General features: G+C 37.4%; 2 protein-coding genes and 1 long non-coding RNA gene across 3 annotated transcripts; 2 read left to right on the top strand and 1 right to left on the bottom strand.

Annotated features, from left to right (window-relative positions):
• Positions 1 to 1,134: 1,134 nt before the first annotated feature.
• LOC149404766 (uncharacterized) lies at positions 1,135 to 2,432 on the top strand. The gene is made up of 3 exons (XR_016295514.1): positions 1,135 to 1,174; positions 1,480 to 1,669; positions 2,177 to 2,432. It is a non-coding gene; the product is annotated as an uncharacterized LOC149404766 (long non-coding RNA).
• Positions 2,433 to 6,327: 3,895 nt separating this feature from the next.
• LOC149404765 (DNAJ heat shock N-terminal domain-containing protein) lies at positions 6,328 to 8,178 on the bottom strand. Its single transcript, XM_089605875.1, has 2 exons — positions 7,901 to 8,178; positions 6,328 to 6,958 (listed from the first exon to the last, which is right to left on the bottom strand). Exon 2 carries the CDS (start codon positions 6,943 to 6,945, stop codon positions 6,400 to 6,402), a length of 546 nt encoding a protein of 181 aa, XP_089462001.1. The 5' UTR covers positions 6,946 to 6,958; positions 7,901 to 8,178; the 3' UTR covers positions 6,328 to 6,399.
• A 1,014-nt stretch (positions 8,179 to 9,192) lies between these two features.
• Positions 9,193 to 11,845, top strand: ORC2 (origin recognition complex second largest subunit 2). Its single transcript, XM_089605666.1, has 6 exons — positions 9,193 to 9,399; positions 9,489 to 9,595; positions 9,695 to 9,827; positions 9,933 to 10,230; positions 10,829 to 11,056; positions 11,442 to 11,845. Exons 1-6 carry the CDS (start codon positions 9,271 to 9,273, stop codon positions 11,636 to 11,638), a joined length of 1,092 nt encoding a protein of 363 aa, XP_089461792.1. The 5' UTR covers positions 9,193 to 9,270; the 3' UTR covers positions 11,639 to 11,845.
• The last annotated feature ends 229 nt before the right edge of the window (positions 11,846 to 12,074 follow it).

Raw genomic sequence — 12,074 nt, 5'->3', positions numbered from 1 at the left:
GGGTGCGATTTTTCGAACCCAAATGTCACTGAAGAAACCAAAAAATTTCGCTGATTTTTTTTAAAATTTGGGTGCGAAAAGTCGCACCCAAAAGCTCATCATACCTTTGGGTGCGACTGTGTTGCACCCAAAAGTCCAACATCATACCTATGGGTGCGACAAAGTCGCACCCAAAAGTCCAAAATATTTGATCTTTTTTTAGCGGGATTTTGTTCCCTCTTATTTCACTTCTAAAATTTTGTTGCCTCTTTTGCCAAATTCTATGCGATTAGAAGAAGAAGAGAAAAGAAAAGAAGAAGAGAAAAGAAAAGAAGAAGAAGGGGGTTGAGCGGCCGAGAGAGAGAAAGAGAGATTGAGGGGGAGCGAGAGAGCGAGACTGAGAAGGAGAGCGACCGAGGGAGAGGACGCGCGGCCGACAGCAGCCACCGAGACCGAGCATCACCTCGCGCGCGCGGCCGAGAAGGAGTGAGCGCCGCCGCGAGCACGCCGAGGACGCCGGGAAAAGAGGGAGACGGCGCCGAGGAGACTGGATTTCGGGAAGCAAGGTAAAGAAAATCTTCTTCCCCACTTCTTAATTCGGATTCTAGGGTTCGTTTTAAGAATTTGGGGTTTTTTTTTTTTTGGTGGTTCATCTGTCTGTAACCCTTTTTTGGTTTGATTGGTGTAACTTGTAACCCTTTTTTTTTCTTTTTTTTTTTACAGGCGGCGAGCACTGCAGAGAAAAGCACAGGAGTCTCAGATATCTGCTGAGGAACAAGAGCAGATGATGAGGAATCTAGAGCGCAGAGAAACTGAGTATATGAGACTGCAAAGGCGTAAAATTGGAATTGATGACTTTGAGCAGTTAACTGTGATTGGCAAAGGTGCTTTTGGCGAGGTATGAGAAAAAGTTGATTCATTACGTGAACATTTTTGGTGGTCAAACTTGCTGTGTTAGAGAGCTAATGACTATATCTTGTTTTAAATGGGATGTAACTCTCTTGTGGTCCAGCACCCTTGTGTTTGAATTTTCTACAATAATTGTTGATCATAGAATTTATATATTGATCTTTTTAATTATGAGATTTATTCATTTCATGCTGTGATTCAGGTAAGGCTTTGTCGTGCGAAAGGGACAGGAGAGATTTTTGCAATGAAGAAATTAAAGAAATTAGAGATGCTTAGCCGTGGACAGGTAACACAGAGATGCCTTTTTATTTATTTGGTAAAGCAGTTAAAACTATAATTTAAATTTTTTTCATGCTGTAGTTTCAGTTTGTAATCAAAATAACGCGGTATCTCTGGCCGAAATGTTATTAGAATCTTAGCGAAATTATTTTGTTCTTGTTTAGCATTCAGACAAAAAAGATCAAGACCTTAAAATCAATGTGAAGCATCATATTATGTAGAGCAATTAATTACTAAATGGTAGTGGAACAAGTCTGACTGGTATCTTTCATTCTTCGTTTATCTTCTGGTTCATTTTCTTATTTCAATTAGGTTGAGCACGTTCGGTCAGAGAGGAACTTGCTTGCAGAGGTTGATACCTTATTATGGAGTATTTACCTGGTGGTGACATCATGACGCTATTGATGAGAGAAGACGTTATCTCTGAGGAAGTTGCACGTTTTTACATTGCGGAAAGTATCCTAGCTATTCATTCCATTCATCAACACAACTACATTCATAGGTATGAGTATCGTCTGTTGTTAACACCCAATCTCCCAATAGTTCGGATCTAATAACTATGTATGTGGTCGATTTGAAGATAGGAGAAGTATTGGATTCTACCTCCCCGAACATCCTGATCTGTTTTTCTGCCAAATCGGGATTATTTACTTGGATGCCTGTACATAAGTTGTCTTAACTGCATGATTGAAGTGGACATTAGTTACTTACATGTGAGTTTGGTTAGGGTAGTAGAATGGTCAAGAACTTTTAAATAGATGAAGAGCAGTAAGAGGCGTTTCATTTATCACCTTGAACTTGATCTTATGTCCATTTTATCATAAAAACTCTTTCTCCACATGCCTTGCCAAAAAAAATTAAGCAAGTGTCTTTATTTCTTTGAAGTTTAAGGTTGTTGACAAATCTTAGCTATTTGCTCTATATGAACTTCCACACGTATGCCATGAAAAATATATTTTTTAAGAGCATTAAGTACTCGCTGGCTCACTCTCTAGTATTCTTCTTTCAGGGACATAAAACCAGATAACCTGATCTTGGACAAAAACGGCCATTTAAAACTTTCTGATTTTGGATTGTGTAAACCTCTTGATGACAAGTATTCAACAATGCTGTTGGAGAATGAAGATTTGGAAACTCAGGAATCCATTTCTGAAAATGAAGGACAATCTGCCGCTGATAGACCCCCTTGGATGATGCCAAAAGAAAAATTGCTGCAATGGAAGCGTAATCGCCGTTCATTTCTCACAAAATCAAAATCTATGGTGTCATCATTTGTCTTTACCAGATTAAGTTTCATCAATTTTTCACTCAACTTGAAATGGTGTCATCAGTTTTTCGCTAATTAATTGTTATTCCTATGCTGTAAAGCTATGTATGTAAGCTTGCGGTTTGATCTGAAATTCAAACTCTCTTTTTTTCAAAGTTTGAGGCTGAATGTATTTAATTGCTTTTTATTTTTATAAATAAATTAAGAATCGAAGTCACTTTTAAATCAGGTGACAACTAAAGCATTGATAATAATTACATTTTTCCAAAGATTTAAAGTCACTTTATAATCAGATGACGTCTAAAGTACTATTTCTTGTCATGGCGGGAAAGTATCGGGTGCGACTTTAAAGTATCGGGTGCGACTTTGTTGCACCCAATGCTCTTTGACCAGCCTTTTCCACGGATTTTGGTGACATTTTAGGTGCGACTTTAGGTGCGGAAAATCGCACCTAAATGTCGCACCCGAAAGTCAAGACTTTTGGGTGCGACTTTTCGCACCCAAGACTTTTAGGTGCGGACTTTCGGGTGCGAAAATGTCGCACCCAAAGTCGCACCTAAAAGTATCTTTGGGTGCGAAAATTGACTTTTGGGTGCGAAAAAAGTCGCACCCAAAGGTCTTTTTTGTACTAGTGTCCTCATAGAGGAAATTTGTTTCCTCTTTTTCTTTTGGCAAGTATATTCATACATCAATGCACAAAATAATCTCTTTTCTCTTGCTATGTTGGACGAGTAAGGCATTCTAGAAGGAGCTTCTAGATGTTTCTTCATTTGTTCATGACAACATAAGAAAAGCTCATTAAAAATTTTCAAATAAAATTCCATGAAATGAAATTCAATCCTCAAGACCCAATTAATACATTATGGCTGAGTGACATGAATTTATTGACATTCATTCAATCTTATGTCCAAAAAGACAAAATTACCCTTTAGACAATTTTCGTAAAACTTGTCTAGTTCTTGTTTTGACTTAGCTTCTAATTTCACTAATCCTAGAAGTTTCTTCATTTGTTCATGACAACATAAGAAAAGCCCATTAAGAATTTTCACATAAATTCCATGAAATGAAATTCAATCCTCAAGGCCCAATTAATACATTATGGCCGAGTGACATGAATTTATTGTCATCATATAACAATGGAAAAAAATGTATTTATTGACATTCATTCCATCATATGTCCAAAAAGACAGAATTACTCTTTAGACAATTTTCGTAAAACTTGTCTAGTTCTTGTTTTGACTTAGCTTCTAGTTTAACTAATCCTACTATAATGACTTGTGGTAGTGACCTCATGAATCCAAATGAACAAAGCTTGAGCTAGCATACTTGGACTCAAAAGTTCACAAACCTTTTCCAAGTTCTAGCTTAATGTCAACTGACTCCACTAAAAAGTTGACACTGAAATCTCTCGGTTCAAATGAATTTATTTTCTACTCAAGAATACAACTTAATTGTGATGAGTGGATCCACTGAATATTATCTGTGTTTACCCTTCATAAATATCATCTACTAGATGAGATTTACAAAATTACCATTTTATCTTTCTAGCTGTTATTTCCTCAACTCCTTTGTCGCTTGTGAATAAGTTAGAAACAATGTATTGACGAGGAGTTAACAAGTCACATTGATTCATCCAAAAGAGTCATGACTCAATTTGGACAATTGCCACTTCATTTATTCACATTCCAAGGAACAAAGCATGAGGTGATATACATTGCATTTCAGCAATCTTGTACATGAATTCCATATCTATAAGATCTTCACAAACTTACTCATGACATCTTCATAACTTAGTACTTCACCAATAGGTCTTGTCTATATCACATAGTGAATCTAGAACTCTGACTTTCTCAAATGAGAATACGTAAGCTATGAAATGACATGTCTCATTTCTGGTTGAGGTAAGCACGATGCAATTCATACGTGGTGACTTCGAGACATAAGAGGTTAAATGATTTGTTCTTATTCTGTCTCTAGAAGTGCACTGGTCAATTCAGTACCTTCAGAAGATACCTAGAAGAACTATAGAGTCTCCAACTCTCAATGTCCCATAACCAGACATCATAGATTCTCCTAACAATCATACTGGGATCAATAGCCCTTTGACCCTTAGATTGCGAATATACTGTTTTAAGCAAACCATGAAGAGTTTGTTCATGCAAATCTATATTTGACTCGTCATTTGTTGTTAGGTTTGTTTATGGACTAAAGACTATAGTTTATCATAAAGCTTTAAACAGACAAGGAAGAATGAGTGAACGTTTCAACTTTTATTAATAATTCAGCAGTTATAAGCAAGAGTTTTCGTGAGACTTTATTACATCAAATGTACATAAGTAAAGACTACTACTCTTCTTGTAGGCACCATTGACAACAAACATATGACAATTGGTTGACGATCGTGTTGAACTCGTTCACTTGTGTGGCCACCCTAGCTACATCCTCCATCTTCAAGCGGAAAATTTTATTCATGAGAAAGATCTTATTGTTCGCCGAAGGTTTCTCATACGTGTTGAACAAAACCTTCATTATGCCCGCCATGGTCCTCTTATGATCATTCTCCACGTTGTGGGTGATGTTCTTTGACAACATCAGCCGCATGACTCCGAGCACCTGTCTATCAAGGAGAGTCCACTCTGCATCATCCATCTTCTCCGACTTCACGCTAGAGGTTGATGAAGTTTTCTCCCATACAGATAATCTTCTATATGCATTCTTCAGAATGCATAGTCCGACCCGTCGAGCTTCCCGATCCCATGCGTCGTGCCTTCTTCGCCTCACATCTTCTTCGCCACGATTGAACTTTAGAAGCTCTGATATCGATTATTGGGATTTAGTTGCCGAAACCTCTCTCACAATCAGAAAACTATGTTCACTTTGCCGCTACAAATTCAGTATAAACCCAATCGAGAAAGGTGTTTACAAAACTTGTTCTCTCTTTCTCTATGTACCGATTCTCTCTTTTTTTTCCACGCACACAAAAGTGACGGCTACAAACTATTTATAGATAAACATCTAGGGCAACAGACAAACCTGAAATACTCTTGACCTAATTTCCTGACCAAAACGTCATACACACTATTGTCTGATCTGCAGCTCGATGCGGTCTGCTCGGCGATCAATCTTAGCTCGGTGATCGAGCTCGATCTTCAGCATTCCAACTCGTCAGCTCAGCGTCGGTCTTCAGCTCGTCAACTCGACGACCAATTAGGCTACACACCTTCGACACAAATTCCACAATGAAATTAGAAAAATAAATTTTAAGGGAAATGTAGTTAATAATTCAAAATTAAGGAAATAATAAAATTAAAATTTACAAGACCAAATTATTAAAACTCAGAAGTTCAAATTGGAATGTATTAATTGAAGAATTAACTTGCATCTTGGTTTTTCAAACTTAATGTGTAAAATACCAACAAAAAAATTGAATTCCATAAAATATGGATTGTAGTTTTTCTCACAATTTGGCTTCTTACAGTTTTTTTTTTTTTTTTTTTTTCGTTTACCATTTCTTTATTAATATTACAGTTTACAACTTATTTTAGAATAAATGTTTCATATGTATGTGGGAAACTTTTTGGAATACGATAATCTTGGAATGAACGTATAAAGAATCCGTTTACCATTGAAATTCAGAAGTTCAATGATCATTTTTTAATGCATCAAACACAAGTTTTTAATGCCATCGCCAGATTATAATCGATTGGAAAATGATACGATGAAATATTTATAGTTGCTGTAAATATATACATGTATATATATAAATTGGAAAATGATATGAAGAAATATTTATAGTCGCTGTAAATATATACATACATATAGTATATATTTATAGTCGAATAATTCAGTAACCAAGTTTGCAACAAAACTCAGTTTTGAAATGGTTGGACTACTACTCAAAATTTCTTATTTCAAACCATAATCACAAGAAAAAACAACCATCATATGAACCAGAAAATCAAAGATCATCCACCAACAGAAACACAAACACTTGGATCGATCAACAACCTGACCTTCAAAGAACAAGAACCACAAGGAAGAACCACCGATGCTGGCAAAGCATCCACGATCCGAAAAGACACCATGCTCTCATTCTCATTCCTCGACAAAACATACCCCATTTTTTCCAGCTCGAGAGAATCGACGGAGAAGCAATCTCCGCACCGGCACTGATAGCAAAGCTCAACCCAGTCTCCGGCGTCTTCGACCCCCATATCTTCCAGCCCCAAGTCTTCTGAGGCAGCCATGTCTTCTCGCCTGGAAGCTCGGAGCTTGTGGTCATAGAGAGCCCGGGAATTCGGGTCCCCGAGTACTTCCCAAGCCCTCTGGACCCTAACGAATCTGTCGTCCGATCCGTTTTCGCAGAGTGAGTTGGGTCTTCGGAGCTTGTCGGGGTGAGAGTTTAGGATGGCAGATCGATAAGAGGCTCGGATTTCTTCGTGAGTTGCGTCCTCTTTTGCTGATAGGACTTCGTAGTGAGTTTCTCCGCTGTATCTTTTGCTGAGAATCATTTTTTTTTGTCAGCTGAAAAGTGAAAATATGGTCAGTTGTATTTCTTTCAAAATAAATCAAACTCGGGAAAGGAACACAATGTAGCTTCTGCATTATATCCGTATCGTTTTCGAAAATCTTTCAATTGCACAGTTATCGACGAGCATAATCCCCCATTGTTACTAACGTCAAACAATCTAAACAAATCTCATAAATAATTTTTAAAATAAAAACTGACCCAGAAATCCACCAGACACTAAGAAAACCTCGGGTTACCATTAACGTTCCCTTTTACTTCCAAACCAAAGTCATGCTATCACAAGAATCATTCACTAATGCACATATTATGCATGTGTGAAATTCAAATCATCTAAGCACATAAAGCGTTAGTGTTCTTTTGATAATGAGATTTGAAGTCTTATAATAAAACTTAAATAATCAGAGTCTCGCAGCCTTGAACACACATATATCCAGAAAGCTGACGGATTCGAACAGGATTTAGTTTTCAGAATTTGCTTACAGATTAGCAATTTCATGGAAAGGGTGATTAATTTTGGCTTACCGTTTGTAATGAACTAACAAGACTCATTTGACTCGCCAAATCTTTACCACTTAAATTTACACTCCCTTTTCCAAATCCACAATTCTATTAATCCTAAAATTTTTGCAAAGTCTCCACTATTTTTCTACAAATCAAAACAACTATTTGTCCCAGGAAAAAGTTACAAGCCACAACACAATCCAACAATGCTCAAATTTATCCAATCATTTTAATTTACGAAATTTGATTCCACGATTATCGATCTTGCAGTTTCATCGAATTTCCTCACACTGCTGACATTAAACAATTATAACAAGGTGAATACAAGTTCACCTACCAACTAGTTTGAACCGAGAATTCCCCTATTGGAAATTTTCAAACCACGCAGCTGAAAAATAAACTCCAAATAATTTATTAGAATTCTGTGGACTCACTTAGATTGTTGCCAAATCAAAGTTCGCGATATTCGCGGTCTGGTCTCTAAGGTTCCCGGCTATTTCGGGACCGTCTTTCGGTGGCGGCGATGATGACGGAGACGGTGAAGATGACGGTCACGGCGACGGCGACGGTGTGGATGGTCGGTGTTGGGATGTAGAGACAGAGAGCGAGAGATTGAGGGAGAACGAGGAAGGCTTTTTTTTTTTTTTTTTTTAGGGCCAAAGAAAATTGAACGAAAGGAATTTGTCGTTCTATAGCTGTTTACAGTTCACGACTTAAGTTATCCTTATTACAATCAAGTCCCTCCTAAATATCTAATTAAAATCCTTTCTGATAAGTTTAATTTATTAAAATCCATATTTTGCTATTTTGTTGTGAAAAAATTACAAGGTTCGCTTTACCGTGACCGTTATCGTTACTGTTATCGTACTGAAACTTCAATTTTGAGGGTAAACCGCTTATCGGAAAAGAAATCGATGGGTATTCGGATAAAAAAAATCGGCACTAGTAGAAAATCGCTTACTGTAGAAGAAACCGACAAAAAATGTGAGAAACCGAAGGATATTCAGACATATATTTTACAAAGATGATAAAGCATGGCGACTGTGAAGGATAGAGAAATTTGACCGGGAATTGAGCAAATCCCTTCTCGGAGAAACGAAATTCGTCAGCCAAGGGTTTCGTCAAAATGAGAAACGGGAAGCTAGGTTTTCCCAAAAATGAGATCAAATTAGTCTTTTCATAAAACGGAATCTGGTTCGGTTCGATCGGGTTCTCCCCGGTTTCTAGGAATGAAAATAGTTCTTGTGTCTATCCTCTCAGGTTCGCCAGTTTCCGTCCGGTTTCCGGCCGGTTTCTCCGGAAAGTCGATCCTTGAAAAATTAGTCCTACCTGTCATTGGAAAAAATATTTTTATTTTCAAGAATACCTCGCTTTTTTTTTTTTTGTCTTCTTATCAAGATGCCTTATTTTATTATGAAAATAATTAATTTTTATTACTTACACTTTTATCATATACAGTTTTAATTTAATTTATATTTACAGTTTACAGTTTCATTAAAAACATCAGGCAAAATTATTTGAAATAAAAACAAACGAAGTAATTATGAAATGTTGTAAAAGCCAAGGAATTACTATCTTCAAACAAGGTAGATATGGAATTTTCATGTGGACTAGGCTAATGAACCGTTTGGTCTCAGAATTGGGCCTAAACTTGAAACGAAGCCCAAACTGCTACCAAGTGAGTCTGACGCCACGTTCCCTTTCGCGCCACTACTCTCTGATTTTCCCTCCCAATTACAGCTTTGATTGCTTTACTGTTTAGGGCTTCAACGATTCTCTCGAGTATCTTTGACAACCGTGAGCTATGGAACTCGCTGACGGCGATGAGGAAGAATTCGGATTCTCAAGAAACTATTTTCTCGCCAAGGAATCCGCTGGCTCTGGAAAAAAATCAACCCACAAGCTCTCCGACATCGACCTCGTCGACGAACAGGTTCGTCCATGGATCTCGATTTTCTTTCAGTATCATTGATTATTTTTCTTTCCATTGAAATAAAAGGTTGAGGGATTCGTGTTTTGCAGGAACTGAGAGACGCTGTGGATAAACTTGAGCCCAAGCACGAGAAAGAAGCTCGAAAATTGATGAACAGCTACAAGAATTTGTACTCTAAGTGGGTCTTCGAGCTAAGGTACGTTACTTATTCCATTGATATTATTATAATCTTTCTCTTGTCTGCGTTCTACTATGTTTGGATCATGATGAGTTGAATCCTATTTTAACGTAATAGGTGCGGATTTGGCATTTTAATGTACGGATTTGGGTCTAAAAAGACTTTGATTGAAGATTTCGCTTCAACATCGTTGACCGAACATTCTGTCGTTGTGATCAATGGCTATCTTCAATTGATAAACATAAAACAGGTTTGTATCTCGATTGTAGACTCAAAATAGCTCCGATATTCTCGAGAAATGGCTCAAAGAGATAATATTCCTTTACTGAGAAACTTTCCCCTGTGTTAAGTGTAGGTTTTGGTGGCATTGGCCGAAGTTCTTTGTGAACAGTTAAAGAACAAAAGGAGAAATACTTTGGGGTCTTTGCCCAAGGGTCAGCTACCTTATAATTCTAAATCGACGGATGATCTCCTTGCATTTTTGAACGGCCGAGATTTGGACGAGAACGAGGACAGTTTTATATGCGTCGCAATTCACAACATCGACGGACCTGGATTGAGGGATTCCGAGACTCAACAAATTCTCTCGCGCCTAGCTTCTTGTTCAAATATCCGCATCGTTGCCTCTATTGATCACGTTAACGCACCTCTTTGTAAGTCCTTGACCATTCAATATATTTAGTTTGTTGTTGCATTTGTGGGAATGTCTTGTAGCCAGCTTACTAATTTCTCCTTATGGTTTCTGAAAGTACCCGTGTTTATCATTCTTCTAGAGACAACAAAAACTAATAATCTCTCAGAAAAGAACTGCAATCTTGTAATATCGAACGTGATAATGAAAGTGTTGCACCCTTAGGGGACGATTTATTTAAAAAAAAAAAAAAAACAATTGTTAGTTAGTAGTTGAAGGGCGAGATTATAATTATAATAATATTGTAGTCTGTAAATAGACAGGATTCATATAGATGAATGGACAGGAAAGAGTGAGTGGAACGTAGTGAGTGATTACTCGGGAGAGAACGGACCTCTCAACATTCTTGAAAATTCTACTTCCTATCATAGTGTTACGAGTTTTACATATAAGAGAATCGTGATAATGAGTAGATAAGATTTTTCTAATGGTGGAATGAACCTCTTGAAAGTCTGATATCGTATCCATAACTAGCGAGGTTCATGTCAGAAAAAGGTCGTGTGAGAGGAAAACAAATACCCAAAGTGAATTAACACTATCTTTTACCTGAACGTTGCAAGTGTGGGACAAGAAGATGGTTCACGCTCAGTTCAATTGGTGCTGGTATCACGTCCCTACGTTCGCGACTTACAAGGTCAAAGGAACGGTCTTTCCTATGGTTCTCGCCAACGGAAATGCTTCTCAGAGCGCCAAAACCGCCACCCTTGTTCTGCTGAGTTTGACGCCAAATGGCCAGAGCGTTTTCAGAGTCATTGCCGAGTATCAGTTATCTCATCCCAGCGAAGAAGGTCATTACAATATTTTCTTATTATTATTATAATTATGCTTTTGCTCATCGAGGTCACTTTTGCGAACCGGAAAATGCAAGGGAACTGAAATTGAAATTGTTACAATTTTTCTTGGCCTTGGCTGGATTAAGGAAAATTTCAGGGAGAACAAGGAAGAAAGTATGACTAAAACATGAATTTCATTTAAAAGAAATAATAGCGTGGAAAACCAAAATCTAAGTTAATTCTAATGTACCCGAGATTTTGATTTTCCCATCTCGCATACATGTGTTTTCTTTCTCTCTACTCTGACTTTTCCATATAATTTCCATCCAAAGGTTTCAAAGCTTCCAAAATACACAACAAAGAATTTCAATTCCTTTAAAGATTTCGTTATCTTTTTCAGGTATGCCATTTGATGAGTTATATGGGATTTGCCGGGAGCGCTTTCTGGCGAGCAACCAAGTGACACTGAACTCTCATCTCACTGAATTTAAAGATCACGAGCTGGTCAAGACTAGACGGCATTCTGATGGCCAGGACTGTTTGTACATTCCTCTTGCCGCCGAAGCGCTCCAAAAAGTCTTACTTGAGATAAGCTAATTGTACTTTGTGTCCTATTTTTTCTGCTACGAGTAATTTTCTAATTTATGCTTACGGACGAGAACGAAAATACATCTTGTGGGGTATCACATCTTATAACAGAATCAAGAAATATAGAGAGAAAAATAGAGTATCTGTTAAAAACTGAATAATCTTGACTTGTTTTGTATTAAACTATTAATGACTGATTTGAGTCAGGCCTTAATCACAGCCGTTCATTCATAACTAATAAATTAGCTTATAAAAGGTGCTGAATGCTGATATATTAACTCTTATGAAGGAGGCTCAGTGGAACGTATTGGCAAACAAATCCATGTTATAGATAAACTCTAAAACTCAAACATGGAAAAATGTGTCTATTGTTGGAACTTTAATAAATTCAACATCTATGACTGAGTCCATGACTATAGGAAACACGAGTCATGATTTTTATGTA

The sequence above is a fragment of the Urtica dioica genome, chromosome 2 (assembly GCF_054948205.1).
Source record: "Urtica dioica subsp. dioica isolate 48M chromosome 2, U.dioica_male_clone48M_v1_H2, whole genome shotgun sequence".
Lineage (NCBI taxonomy): Eukaryota > Viridiplantae > Streptophyta > Magnoliopsida > Rosales > Urticaceae > Urtica > Urtica dioica.
The sequence above is the reverse complement of the archived record's forward strand: the minus strand, read 5'-3'. Positions and strand labels throughout refer to the sequence as shown.

What these genes read in the sequence shown, in the direction of transcription:
- LOC149404765 (XM_089605875.1), bottom strand. Translation starts at nt 6,945, where the DNA reads ATGATTCTCAGCAAAAGATACAGCGGAGAAACTCACTACGAAGTCCTA.
- ORC2 (XM_089605666.1), top strand. Translation starts at nt 9,271, where the DNA reads ATGGAACTCGCTGACGGCGATGAGGAAGAATTCGGATTCTCAAGAAAC. An exon ending in AAGTGGGTCTTCGAGCTAAG is followed by an intron (nt 9,596 to 9,694) that starts GTACGTTACTTA and finishes TTAACGTAATAG; the next exon opens with GTGCGGATTTGGCATTTTAA. An exon ending in AATTGATAAACATAAAACAG is followed by an intron (nt 9,828 to 9,932) that starts GTTTGTATCTCG and finishes TGTTAAGTGTAG; the next exon opens with GTTTTGGTGGCATTGGCCGA.